Here is a 14,770-nt window from a genome sequence, read left to right as displayed (position 1 = left end):
TCCCGTTGACTTCAGTTGGCTTTGGATCAGGGTCAAATGGCAGGTTTTGCTTTATGTGCATGGAAAATGTAAGAGTAAAATTGAAACAGGTGTTGGAGAGTTTGTTCATTCTGCCCTTTTTTGATCTCTTCAGAATCAAATAATCCAAAACTGCCAGCAAGACTGACAAATGCAACTCTGTTAATTCCTGGAGCAGGTTTTCCATTTACATTTAATTCTTTCACTTAATGCTAGTAAATGCCCAGGTGGAATGGGTTTTCCTGGCTAACGATCTCTTATGTTATAGGTGAACAGGAAGCAAAAGAGGATAGTTTGCGTCTGTTTCTGACATGTCTGTGTAAGTGAACTGCATCCACTGATCTACCATGGAATATGATTTTCACAGAAAGAGGACAGTAAAATCTGTCTTACAAGCAAGCTGTTATAAAGTGTAAGTGGTGGTTACTACATCCCACAGTCAATATACACAACAGTGGTTACTATTTTTTATACAACTACAATCTATTATCATTATATTGTTAATATTAATTAAGAGATTGGGACCAGACAGTCCCTGCTCCAAAGAGTTTACAGTCTAAATAGACAAAGGGTGGGAGGGGATCTGAGGCACAGGGAGGAGAAACATCTTGCCCTGGTCATACAGGCTACGTCTACACTGCAATAGAAGACCTGTGGCATGGCCACAGCTGAGGGAGGGTCTCAAGAGCCCAGGCCCGAATGTCTACACTGCTATTTTTAAATCTGTGGCCTGAGGCAGCTGTGAGATTCAGTGTCCTGAGTTTTGTATCAGAATGTAGCCCTCACAGAACTAAGACTAGAACTCAGGTTACCTGACTCCCAGTATAGTGTCCTGTCCACTAAAGTCTAGACTAATCTGCCTTTTAACAGTTCTTCAGCCTTTTAAAAGTGGATTAAGTGCTTGTGAAAAGTGCCAGATTGCTGGCACTGGGAAATAGAGTCCTATGTCCACAGAACCAGGTGCTGGATACTGGCTTCCTTTGCCTATACACACATCCATGTGCACCAAAATAAGCTTGTTTTGAACTTAAAATTCAAGCCAAGTGGGAAGAAAGTATGTCCTGGCTTGTAACTTACTGCAGGTAAGGGGATATAAGAAGTTCCAGTGTGAATATTTTGTATTGATTGATAGAAAAATGTATAATGATATAAAATAAGATTCATAATTACAAGAGAGCAGAGTTAAGGCTGAGGTTTGAACTTCAATCTTGTATTTCCTGACCTGAGTGCCTGAGTTCTCAACCTTAGTTTCATTATTAGCCCTTGTTTTTAGGGTTGCTCCCATTAGTTAATTTTAGAGAGTCTTTTGTACAAAGGAAGAAATGGGAATGAATCACACAATTTAGATGCTTTTGCCTTTTACATGTTTTCATAGTTTCTCTTGCTAACAAATTATTTGCATTTATTAAGATGTCAATTTTCTCCTAGCTGTCCCTGCAGCAAAATCCTAAGCAATGGCTAGAGTGAGCCTCCCTCACCTGCTCCTCTTCTATCAGCCTGAAATGGGATAAGGGTGGAAGCTGCTGTAGCTACTTCCCTGCCTCTGCTCAGAAGCTGGAGGATCGGTGTGTGGATGAGTGCACCTTCCCCAACTTACTCCTGACCTTAAAGGAAGGGTGGGTTCATTGGTTAAGGTACTACCCTGGCACTCGGGAGGATGCAGATTTGTGTTCTGCTCTCCTACAGACTTCCTGTGCAGACCTGGGCAAGTTCCTCTGGGCCCCAGATTCCCAAACTGCAAAATGGGGATCATATTTCCTCCTCATGGGATGAAGTATATTAGAAATTGTGGGGCAATCAGACACTGCAATAATGAAGGTTTTATAAGATACAGACATAGTTGCCCCGTAAGCCCTACAATATGGGAACAAGCAGAGTCCCCTCCCCCCAAATAGGTGAGTTGTTCTGCACATGAATGGCTCCAGCCCCCCGAATCCTGCCTCCTGTATCTGATGGAAACTTAGGCTGAATATGGGGGACCCCAGTGGCAAAATGGGCTGTACTTTTCTTTGTGTGTTTAGGAACAAACCGATGCATGCTGATATCATCTGCCATCGTATATATTTTAATATGTCCCTGTTAATGGGGGCCAAAAAAAAGAGTGACGTTGGAGGGAAATTCTTCATCTTCTCACTGTTCAATGGAGGAACAAAACAGGGCTAAATTACTGTCAGGAATTCTATTTAACTGTCAAATAATACAAACTAAATTATGTCTGACTTTCTCAGTGTGTGTTTTTCCATTAGTCATGGCATGAATGAGGGAACAGATGGACTGATAGAATGACTGACTGATCACACTAGTGGTGCAGCCTTTCTTTCCATTTTTTATTAATTCTTCTAACCTTTTTCAATATGCTTTTATTTTTTACACAAGAGTATTTTGGCTCCCTCTGGTGGCTAAAATAACACCTCTATATAGACAAACATGGCTGTCATTTGAAATCGCTAGCCTTGCTATAGAAAATGTTCAACAGGTGACCTGAACAGTCTGTGGATTTTATGTTTTCATTGCTGTACAAATCACTCATTCATGACATTTTTGTGGTCACAGGGCAGATATTGCAGAACTTGCTTTGCTGACAAGGCATTTGTGCCAGGAAAAGGGACAGAAAAACCTGCTTCTCCTTGAAGACATCCCTTGGTGTCATGCTTTAACTCTGCGGCCAACTATCACTGTTGAAAGCAGGCTGATCCCATCAGTACGGAGTAAGTTTTCTGGTCTGCTTTTAAAGATTCAGTGTGCCATTTTGAGTGGAAATTGAAACCTCAAAACCAGCTAAATTGCAAATACTGTTCCTAGCTCTGCTTTTAAATTTAAAACAAGGGAGGCAAGTAGTCTGCACCCTGCTCAGACCAATCATGAAGAAAAAGCTACTGCACATGACAGAGGATAAGATGAGAATTCTAGCAGCTGTTGCCTCTGCCCCCACAGCATTGTAGGGTTGTTTAATAATATACATTTTGTTTCATGAACAGTGTGACCCTTTCGCCTCGAAGTCAGCATTAAAATCTTCACTTCACCTCTGTTCAACAGCAAATTGTTTAGGATCCTGATTTTCACTTGGTCAAGCAGTTAACTTCTTTCAGGGTTAAAAGGTTTTACATTTACCATTCTTCTCTGTCTTCTGAAGTGCCTTCCAGTCTCGATTTGGTGGATTTCAACTATAATGGTCTCTCAGAACCTGGCCATTTTGAAGTCTTGAGCAAGTCACTTAACATCTCTAAAATGAGGATAATACTTATCTGCGTTGGGGGGATAGGGTTGGGATTATTTAGTGTTTGTAAAGTACTTTGAAGATGAAAGTACTAAATAATAATACCAGCTAGTGCTTATATAGTGCTTTTCATCAGATAATCTTAAAATGCTTTACAAAGGAGGTCAATAGCATTCTCTCAATTTTACAGATGGGGAAACTGAGGCATAGGGATGGGGAGTGACCTGCCCAGGGTTATCCAGCAGGTGAGTGGGAGAGCCAGAAATAGCACTTTGGATAGCATACTGGCCTGGGACTCAGAAGACCTGAATTCTAAGACACTGGAAGGAGGGAAATAGAGGAACGGGGTAATACCGCAAATGATTTAAATTATTACATTGATTAAATTTAAAAAGTTAATTAAATTAAAAAGATTTCATTGACAGCTCTGCCAACCTCATGCTCTGTCCAGCTAAGGGGAGTGGAGGCCAAATCTGAGCCATCCCAATTTTGTTAGCTAAATCTTCGAAAAATAGTGTTAGAAAAATGACTGATGAAAAAAAAATCAAATTGAAACTGATCTCAGATGAAGTGTTAGCTGTGTGGATATAGATTCATAGATACTAAAGTCAGAAGGGACCATTCTGATCATCTAGTCCGACCTCCTGCACAGCGCAGGCCACAGAACGTCACCCACCCACTCCTATGAAAAACCTCACCCATGTCTGAGCTATTGAAGTCCTTAAATCATGGTTCAAAACTTCAAGGAGCAGAGAAGCCTCCCTCCAGTCAACCATGCCCCATGCTACAGAGGAAGGCAAAAAAACCTCCAGGGCCTCTCCAATCTGCCCTGGAGGAAAATTCCTTCCCGACCCCAAATATGGCAATCAGCTAAACCCTGAGCACATGGGCAAGATTCACCAGCCAGATACCCAGGAAAGAATTTTCTATAGTAACTCAGATCCCATCCATCTAATATCCCATCTCAGGGGATTTGGCCTATTTACCCTGAATATTTAAAGATCAATTACTTACCAAAATCCCATTATCCCATCATACCATCTCCTCCATAAACTTATCGAGTAGAATCTTAAAACCAGATAGATCTTTTGCCCCCACTGCTTCCCTTGGAAGGTTATTCCAAAACTTCACTCCTCTGATGGTTAAAAACCTTCGTCTGATTTCAAGTCTAAACTTCCTGGTGGCCAGTTTATACCCATTTGTTCTTGTGTCTACATTGGTGCTGAGCTTAAATAATTCCTCTCCCTCTCCTATATTTATCCCTCTGATATATTTATAGAGAGCAATCATATCTCCCCTCAACCTTCTTTTAGTTAGGCTAAACAAGCCAAGCTCCTTAAGTCTCCTTTCATAAGACAAGTTTTCCATTCCTCGGATCATCCTAGTAGCCCTTCTCTGTACCTGCTCCAGTTTGAATTCATCCTTTTTAAACATGGGAGACCAGAACTGCACACAGTATTCTAGGTGAGGTCTCACCAGCGCCTTGTATAATGGTACTAAAACCTCCTTATCCCTACTGGAAATGCCTCTCCTGATGCATCCCAAAACCGCATTAGCTTTTTTCACAGCCATATCACATTGGCAGCTCATAGTCATCCTATGATCAACCAATACTCCAAGGTCCTTCTCCTCTTCCGTTACTTCTAATTGATGCGTCCCCAACTTATAACTAAAATTCTTGTTATTAATCCCTAAATGCATAACCTTACACTTCTCACTATTAAATTTCATCCTATTACTATTACTCCAGTTTACAAGGTCATCCAGATCCTCCTGTATAATATCCCGATCCTTCTCCGAATTGGCAATACCTCCCAGCTTTGTATCATCTGCAAACTTTATTAGCACACTCCCACTTTTTGTGCCAAGGTCAGTAATAAAAAGATTAAATAAGATTGGTCCCAAAACTGATCCCTGAGGAACTCCACTGGTAACCTCCCTCCAACCTGACAGTTCGCCTTTCAGTAGGACCCGTTGCAGTCTCCCCTTTAACCAATTCCTTATCCACCTTTTGATGTTCATATTGATCCCCATCTTCTCCAATTTAACTAATAATTCCCCATGTGGCACGGTATCAAACGCCTTACTGAAATCTAGGTAAATTAGATCCACTGCATTTCCTTTATCTAAAAAATCTGTTACCTTTTCAAAAAAGGAGATTAGGTTGGTTTGGCACGATCTACCTTTTGTAAAACCATGTTGTATTTTGTCCCATTTACCATTGACTTCAATGTCCTTAACTAATTTCTCCTTCAAAATTTTTTCCAGGACCTTGCATACTACAGATGTCAAACTAACTGGCCTGTAGTTACCCGGATCACTTTTTTTTCCTTTCTTAAAAATAGGAACTATATTAGCAATTCTCCAATCATTCGGTACTATTCCTGAGTTTACAGATGCATTAAAAATTCTTGCTAATGGGCTTGCAATTTCAGGTGCCAATTCCTTTAATATTCTTGGATGAAGATTATCTGGGCCCCCCGATTTAGTCCCATTAAGCTGTTTCAGTTTCGCTTCTACCTCTGATATGGTAATATCTACCTCTATATCCTCCTTCCCATTTGTCATGCTAATATGATATGGCTACCCCATGTACATGCATACTTATTAATAACCAGTCATTGCTTGTACTTGTAATGCAAATCTTCAAGAGAGCTGGTTAAAAATATCCAGATGGATAAAATAGCCAACAACATGAATGGGAGTGGTATTCTATTTTACCTGAGAACACCCAAAATTGGGGTTTATATTAAATATAAGTTGTGCCTTAAGGAGATTTCAGTACATTTTTCTCTCTCTCTCTCTTCATAGCATTAGAGGCTGAAAGGATGTTTGAATCCAAAAGATTGAATAAGATTGACCTTGAAAACAAGACTGCTCAGCAAACTGAGTCTGACCTGAAGGGCAAAAGAATTGGTGCAAGAAGGCCACTTCCACCCTTCTGATGGCCTCATGCTAGGCCCATATCTTTGAAGCCCTGGCTCTAGTCTCACTCAGGCCTCTTATTCAGTTATAATTCCAGTCAGTGCAAATTGTGGCCTGACTTTAAGCCATTGTAACAGATCGTCACCAGCAAAAACCGACCTTCAGAAAAATTCTGCTGTGAGTTAGGACTTCAAGTTTTGGCCAGGAATTATCATGACTCAACACTTACCTGCCTAGCAAGGATGAGCTGTCAAATACAGCTCAGTTTGTAATACACAGGAAAGCTGGATGTAGGAATGACTAGGTCATGAATAAATTCCATCCTTGTACTAGTTTCTTCACATCCATTTTACATTGTTTCTGTTATAAAGGTCCCAGGATGAATATCCTAATGCATCATGAATGGGCTAAGTTCATGATCTACAGAAAAGATGCAAGTTTATTAAATCAATAATTTAAAAGGGAATTAGATGCCTAAATACCTTCAAGGATCTGGGCCTTTGTACTTTTTGTTTTTTTTTCAATTCCAGAAGAAATAATGAAGCTTATAGCCATGTTGCCAGTATTTTCTTGCGATGTAAAATTGTACATGTTTATGTTTTCTTATTTTTGATAACGAATTGGGTGGGGTGGGGAAAGAAAAGTATCTCACGAAAACATCCAGATCCCAAAACAAGGTTATAAAGTAGCATCTAGAAAATGAGATTGTATATGATGTGTTTGTAATGTACAGTTTTAGAAAAGGATTCAATTCTCAGGAGTATGTTAATTTTGATTTGGAGAAAGGCCTTAAGTACATCTCTTTGGCCTGATTCAGGAAAGCAATTCTTTTCAGGACAGTACTTACATACATGTTTAAATGCCACTGAAGTCAGTGAGTTAATTACTTGCTTATAGTTAAGCAGATATGTAAGTGCCTTCCTGAATTGGGTCTCTCTGAAGTTTGCAATAATTGCATGAAATCTTATGTTTTCACTGGTTAAAGGGACACTGCCAAGATTTAAAAAAAAAACAGAACAAAAAAAACAACCAAATTCTGTACTTACAGTTAAAAATCAGTGTCGAATCAGAGTAACTCCATTCACTTAACGTGACTGTAAAAGTAGCACTTAGCTATTAAAGTGATATGTTCTTTGGGCCAAATTCTGCTGTCACAGTTTAAATCTAGAATAACTTCTTTAGTTACTATGATCTGATATTGTTGAATTGAGAGGAGAATTTGACTCAGGGAGCAGGTCAGCTGAATAGGAAGATGCCATTTTTAGAGCGCCCATCCAAGTTTAATTTAAAACAAATTTCTATTCATACGAGTTTGTGTGTCTTGTTTAAAAAAAATAAGCAAGCCCAAATGTTGGGCCTAACCTAAAAGTGACAGTGTAGTCAATTTGTAATCAAATTCTGTCAGATATTGGGGTAATTATTAAACAGAACTTCTCTCATGTTTCTTAGTTTTCTTCTCAACATTTCATTAAGAAAGCCATCTAAGCTCACTAAAATCAATAGGAATCTATCTATTGACTTTAATGAGTTTTGAATCAAGCCCTAAAGGCCTACTGTGGTCCCTAAATTCCATCTTCAGACATGCAGCAGCACCATATTGGTAGAGAGAGTAGGATGCTTCGTTCCTTTGGTTTGGGGTTTTTATCCCCCTTCTACCATGTGCTCTGAGCTGCAACCTCAGTGGATGGGAGGAGTCCCCTTGCATGATTCATCCTCATGGGGAGGCAAGCCGAGCAATCAGAGTGTTTCGTCCTTTTGTTGATGTTTTATCCATCCAGATGTAGGAAGTTTCCAGCTGTAAGATCCAACTCTATCCCTCTTTCAAGAGGGGCGTAACAGTTTCTGTAGGAGACCAGCTCCTCACGCTAATTACACTCCTCTCCTGTATGGTGAATCAACTGTACAGCAAGCAGCCTTTTACAGCTTTTTTTTAAAAGTAGATTGCGCAACCGGGAGCCAATCACGCTCACCGGTCAGAAATTCAAAAAAACAAAACAAAAAAGCAGAAGCCCATCCCCCACGGGCAAGCCCCAGAACAAGCAACAGGCTACTTAAATAAATGAATAGGCAATTACTACACAAAGAAGCCTGATTAGGCTTTCTGGGTGCCACCTTGGCAGCCTTCACCTCAATACCATCATTGTATTTCCTAAAAAGCCCAAAACGCTGCATCCACTGGTTAAGTCAAAACAGTAACTAGCATTTTTGCTGACTATATTCATTTGCTTTACATTAACTACACTACCCCTTGATAACTCCATTCCTGAACTATATTAAGTCTTCATTTTTGATTCTTTTCAGAATGGTGCATTATTCCACAATATGACAATAACTGTTCAATCTCTGTCTTCCCTTTCTCATTATCTATCCTGAATTGTTCCATCACACTTGTAGGCCTGGCTTGACATAAGTAACTTGCCTAATTTCTTAGTGGGCATAATTAGGACATGAATGGAACGTTAAGTTGCAAATAGGGGCTTGACAAACAATATGCTGGAGTCAGGATGTCTGTGCTAGCTAAGATAAGCAGCAGTACCTTGATGCTAGGGACTATGGACAAGATAAAACTGGAATGTAAAGATCAGGTTCCATGAAAACAGCACATGGATAGAGCATGCTGCACAGGGATTGGTTACTGCAAAGTAAGAAAGCCAAATCAAAAATATATGGTGTAATGTACAGCAAATACACTGTAATATGTGAATGTAAAAAAAGGGTGGTCTGTGTAATTCTGAATGTATGGTATGCCTGGGCTATACCCATCTCCTCCACTTGAGTCTGATCAACTCAGTGTAGCTTTGGTGTATGACAAATAAAGGAACCCGTGTGATGAAATCCAGGGTTGAACTATGTGTTTTGGATCCCAGAGAACGGAACTGAATGGTGTGTTCTCCCAGAACTGGACAAGGTGTTCTGGGTAAGCTGAATGGAAAAGGTCTCAGAGGGAATCCCAACACCACTACACTGCAGCTTAAGCAATATATTTCCTCATCTGTCTTGGTTCACTGGATATGCCATTTATGGATATGTATGATTTCTGTAACAGGGAAGATCATTCTGTTGATGAGACAAGAAAAAAAGCTTTAATTGTTTTTAAACTGGGCTGTTGCTATATCAATTATAATTAAAACGCCCAGAGTCTCAGTTTTAGAATACAAGATCTCTGCAGGCTGATAATTTGGGAATGAAAGATTGCATATTCACAAGTCTCTGAGCCCTGCTTTTACCTTGAAATGCAAGAGGCAGTGCAACTGCTAGTTAGTACATCTCATCAGCACAGATTACACAGAGTACTGTTCCATACTGAGTATATGTTGTTGTTTTAAACCTTCAACAACTAAACACACACTAGCATTGGGCAGGGGAAGAAATGAAAAGTAAGATAAAAGGCGTAGTTCCATTTGATTTGAAACATAAGGTGCTCAGATAGCACAGTGAAGACTGCAGTGTAAGGACAGAAAACATGGACAGAAAACACACGTACATACATTTTAAAGTGTATTTTTATTTACACAGTGGAAATGCCTAATCAGTTATAAGTTTAGGCACCTGATAATTCAGCTTTTTTTTTGTAAAAGTATATAAATATATACATGACAGTCTTATGAAGTAAACATTATAAACTGTGATACTTACAGTAAACATTCACTGCTCTTTTCTAGGCTAATAGGTGTCTTGTAAAGCTTAAATACTGATTTCAAATATCCCCTATAAAATCACTCTACTATATCAAAATGCTAAAAAAGAGAGAGATCTGCTATAAACAAGCTTTTAAAATAGACTAATAAAATGTCCCTGTAAGAAAGTCCACTGGGATAAAATATTGCCTTATTTTCCCACCCTCCTCCCACTGCAGCAGAAACAAATGCTAAAAAATAGTTGCATACCCACAGAAGGCATTATTAAAATTTTGAATTAAAACATTTTTACTTCAGTAATTTATCAAAGAGTAAGGAAGCTGCAAAAATGCAACTTTATTAAATATTCTTTTTCCTGGTACATAAGGAACCCCAACACTATGGGGAGGAGTAGTGGTACTGCATTGTCTTGCCCTTTACCATGTACTGTAAGTGGCAGGAAGGACAGACTGCATAGAAGAGATGGCTGATAGAGAATGAAGAAAAGGACTGGAATAATTTGGCAGAATGAACAAAATATGCAGGAGCCTCTGCTTCTGTTGCCCCCCCCCCCTTTTTTTTTTTTTAAAAGCACTGCAGGCTCTGGTATTTTATTTGCCTCTCTTCTGTTCTTCAGCCTGGAGATGCTTCAGGACATAGAGGACAACTTGATAGCAGAAAATGTACTGATCCTGTGAGAGGAAGAATCATAAACACGTTAAACAAAATGTTCACACTCGCTAAACAAGGTGCCTCTACCTGTACTTCACAGGTGGCGGAGTTCCTGATTTGAATACCATTTCATATATGTTATTAACGAAAGAATGTGATGAGTGAATGTTATGAGACAATGTTTAAAGAAAACAAGGGGGTGAAGAATGGGCTGCTCAGCTTTCAAGTGTACTTCATGTGGATTTGCCTCCTGGTTAATATTTAGTTTGATTCCTAATCTCACCATCACTTTGTCCTTATATAGGGCTTGTCATCTGCAGAGCTCAGAGCAGCTTACAAGTAAGGAAAGGGAAGCACCAAGAAGAAGTGAAGTGATGGGACCAAGGTCACACAACAGGTCAGCAGCACAGCTGGGAATAGAACCCAGGTCTGTGATGCAACCTCCCAGTTTACAATGAGGATACTGAAGGGTTTGGGGCTATTTCTGGATAATTCTGTATTTTTTATTAAATAATCTGATCTTGTATTCACTGTCTTCTCTAGGTTCAGGTTAGGAGGCTTTTTCAACCTCTGTGTCCTAAAAGCCATCCATCCAATTACCATACTGCTATGGATAACAGCAGCAGATAAAATGCAATTGCTTTTTTTAGCCTTAGAATAGATAAAAAGACACTAATATGCTATTACTTCCAGTTGGAGTAAAATAAGTGTATCCCAGAATGGAATAAAGGGGTTTAATGCAAGAATTCTCAAATGAGACTATGTCAGATCTTTCGTAGCCCAGATTAACATAGTTCACTGCATATAAATTTGCACACACTTGTCAGATTTATGTTTGCATGCCCTTGTATTTGCATGTGGTGAAGCATTTCCAAAATTACATGCATTATTATGAATTCTATCCCTATATTAGCATTTGATTTCACTCCAGCAACACTGAGGTTGAGTTTATGGGGTACAAAGTGAGTCATTCTAGAATATTTCCTAATACAGACATTTAGCACAATCTATATGTTTATCACAATTTTTTGAGAGATCAGAAATTCAGTTAAAAATCTTTATTAAAGCACAACTTGATAAACCAAGGTAGACATACCTCCGTCTGAACCATTCCATGTCTCTGTAGTCTCATTGTACGCACCAACTCAGAGATGTCAAACTGCCAAAAGCAAACAGACGGTAGCAACAAGTGAGATGTTATAACAAAACCACATATATACAGGAAAATACACCTGTGGCACAGCAGGGAATTTTCATTTTAGTCTAGTAGACAAAAAAGTCAAATGCCAGTAAATCCACCAAGTTATGAACATACAGTACAGTATACGGAAAGCATACAGTAGAGCCTGTACCAGTGCAATAAATATGTGAGTTCTGAGTACATCATCTACTTTTCTTTTATCTTACATTTTACCTGCTCAGCACACCCTTATACTCCCCAGTCTTTATTCTACTAAAGCTCAGTCTGGCAGGGTGCTGGACACTCTGGCCCTAATCAAGCAAATCACTTAAGTATAGGCTCAATTTTAAGTATGTATACACTCCTTTTGACTTCCATGGAACTATAAAAGTGCTCAAAATTAAGCATGTGTTTTCATGCTTTGCTGGATTGGGCTCTAATGTGCTGCCAATACACTTTATTTTACATCAAGATAATAGGAAAGTGATTGCTCTATGAATTGGTGGATGGGACAACTCTAAAATGAGGTTGCCAGTGCCCTCCTGTGGACAAGGAGTACATAATCTCTGTGAAGCATGGCAGGGCATCCTAAATTCGGTTACAAAAGCTCTTTTACCACATCACTGACTTAGGTTCAGGCATAGGAGCTGAAACAGTGACTATTTTGGTTTTGCTTTATTGCAGCCTCCTTTGTTTGGATGAAAGGTTGCTAACTACTGCATTACGCAGCTTCTGATTGTATTTATCATAGCTGCCACAAAATGTGCAAACTGTTTATGAAAAAAGCACTGCATGTTTTCTGTTTCATAATTCAATTAAATCAAATATTTAAATGTTACAGTGTAAAGTGTTCGAACAGACCACATCTCAGAGTAAAATCAGGGAGTTTCTTAAAAACGAGAGTATTAGATCGTTTAATGTTGACTAAAGCACATTTTATAAAAACACTTGTAAGAAGAAATGTGAGTATTTAATTCATTTAGGATAAAGAATTACTACAGTCACTAAATAGCTAGGCTTGGAAGAATTATATTTTTTTACAATTTTGATGGATAATATCAATGTTTATTTTTAAGCTTTTAAAATGTTTATTTACATTTTCACAGTTGTGCAAAATGATGGGGCTTAAGAATATTTTTCTATTGATTTAAATTCACAGTCACAGGAAGTTATGTGGGGGTATCAGACAATAGTTATTTCATGACAACAGATACTGAGATTATAAAAAAGCTTTATAACCACTGAAACAAATTGTCTGCCTCACATGTGAAAATATACAAAGTAAATGTCCTTACACCAGTCTCAAAGTTCTCGAGCAGCATTTTTCTTACTTTGCCGATCTGTAAATTTTGGCTCTATCCTTCTAAACCTATAAGGGTATGTCTACACAGTGTTTTGGAGCTGAAGCGAGTCTCCCAGTCTTCCAGACTTGGAAGTTGCAACTCAGGCTGGAGCTCAAGCTCTGAAATCTAGGAAGATCAAGTGTTTTTATTTTTTTTTCTTGTCCTCAATATTTCTGGTTTTCACAATTATTGCTGTTTTATACCGTATACCTAATAAATCAGGTTAAGGTATAACCAGAGTCCTTGATTCAAAATAATTGCACACTAGTAAAATAACCAAATAGCTCCTAGAGCTCACAATTCACTGAGTGAAAAGCACAGTTCAATCTATCCTCTGGGTACTCACATCAAGATCCTTGCTGATTAATCCTAGAACGACGTCGATACAAATAAGTGTCCCTGAACGTCCAATGCCTGCACTGCAGTGAGTGATGATAGGTCCCGATTTATGGATGTGCCGCATGTAGGAGATGAAAGTCAGCAGATCGTCTGGTTGAGATGGTGTGTCATGGTCTGGCCAGGCAGTGAAATTCAGATGAGAAACACGCCGTAATTCACCAGTCTAAGGTTTTAAAAGAGACAGAACAAATACATGCAGAAATGGCAAAGCAGACTACCAGAAGTTGTAAGACTTGCCTAAGAATATTCTGTGGCCAAACAGCTCACTGTAAAGGGAGACATGCCAATTAACAGTGACCCAAAATTTAGGTTTTGTGAACAGAACAGTTTTTACAATACCTTCCATGATTATAAATGTGAATTTGTTTGAATTTCAACCTTTTCCTGCCATGTGTGGAAAATAAGCCTGATGAGAGTGTATTAGAGCTTGAGAGCAAAAGGATGTGGACTATGAATAAAAGTGAAAGTGACCAGTTTAGTTTCATTGTCCTAGTTGCACTACTAGCACAAAGTCATCCATCGAGTAAATTGCCCTACAAATGAATTTAATTTTAATAAATCTTTCTGTTTCTAAAGCTAAGGCATTATCAGTAATGTATATATGGGGCCATGTCCTGACTTGCTGTTATAGAGGCACATTAGCATTGTACTTGAGCAGTGAATAAATGCTACCTGCTGAAAAAGTCTCCAGCTAGCTTATACAGAATTTTATTCCAGTGGTGGAAGAAGCTGCTCACTCAAATTCCTGCATGGAGGAAGAGTGACCCAATCATAATAGTCAGAAGAAATAAGGACAAAAAGGATTTTTAAAAACGTAATCCTGTGATTTTTTCAGGATGTGGAAGTTTAGACCAGCTCTGGCTGGACTTAAGGGATCCATGCCAAGCAAACAAAAAAGGAACCTGCCCAATCACCCCAGAAACCCACAGAGTGTAGACTGACTTGATTCACTTACTTGAATATCTTCTAGCTCCAGCACTCTAATGACAAAGCCTTTCAACTGTTGCAGTCTCACAAGGGCCAGCCGGAGTCTGTCATTGACCATGATAGTTTTGTCAAGCACATCGGGCCAATAGCGCTGGCATTTTATCTTTTCTCCTTCTACTTCCTGGGTCATCATGGCTATTACAGTACACTTTTGTTCCCAAGTCATTTGCCAGAAGTCTGCTACTGTAGTAGGGAGTGGTCCTTGACATGCAATGTAGACAAATTCTTCATTCCCCACCAGCATTCTAATGAAGCTGGCATTGATGTATCCGCCTTCAGTTCCTAGGGACACTCTAGTGGAATCATCTGCAATCCCAACATAGAAAACATATTTTAATTATACATGTCCATACTACGGCTGTCAAGCGATTAAAAAAAATCGCAATTAATCATGCAGTTAAAAAAATATTTG

General features: G+C 39.0%; 2 protein-coding genes across 13 annotated transcripts in view; one reads left to right on the top strand and one right to left on the bottom strand.

The window, feature by feature from the left end:
- Positions 1–260: 260 nt before the first annotated feature.
- C4H4orf36 (chromosome 4 C4orf36 homolog) lies at positions 261–8,407 on the top strand. Its single transcript, XM_038399859.2, has 3 exons — positions 261–430; positions 2,572–2,726; positions 6,047–8,407. Exons 1-3 carry the CDS (start codon positions 366–368, stop codon positions 6,178–6,180), a joined length of 354 nt encoding a protein of 117 aa, XP_038255787.1. The 5' UTR covers positions 261–365; the 3' UTR covers positions 6,181–8,407.
- A 1,238-nt stretch (positions 8,408–9,645) lies between these two features.
- The window catches only part of PTPN13 (protein tyrosine phosphatase non-receptor type 13), a 185,202-nt gene continuing 180,077 nt past the window's right edge, over positions 9,646–14,770 (bottom strand). For all 12 annotated transcript variants that reach the window (XM_038399848.2, XM_038399847.2, XM_038399851.2 and 9 more), the window contains 4 exons: positions 14,327–14,664; positions 13,319–13,534; positions 11,546–11,608; positions 9,646–10,469 (listed from right to left, as the gene is read on the bottom strand). In XM_038399848.2, the coding sequence (XP_038255776.1) occupies positions 10,389–10,469; positions 11,546–11,608; positions 13,319–13,534; positions 14,327–14,664 (698 nt within the window). In that variant the 3' untranslated portion in view covers positions 9,646–10,388. The remainder of the gene's footprint in view (positions 10,470–11,545; positions 11,609–13,318; positions 13,535–14,326; positions 14,665–14,770) is intronic.

Source organism: Dermochelys coriacea, chromosome 4, assembly GCF_009764565.3.
Source record: "Dermochelys coriacea isolate rDerCor1 chromosome 4, rDerCor1.pri.v4, whole genome shotgun sequence".
In the NCBI taxonomy this organism is placed as follows: domain Eukaryota; kingdom Metazoa; phylum Chordata; order Testudines; family Dermochelyidae; genus Dermochelys; species Dermochelys coriacea.
Note: the sequence above shows the minus strand (reverse complement) of the source record. Positions and strands in the feature narration are given on the sequence as shown.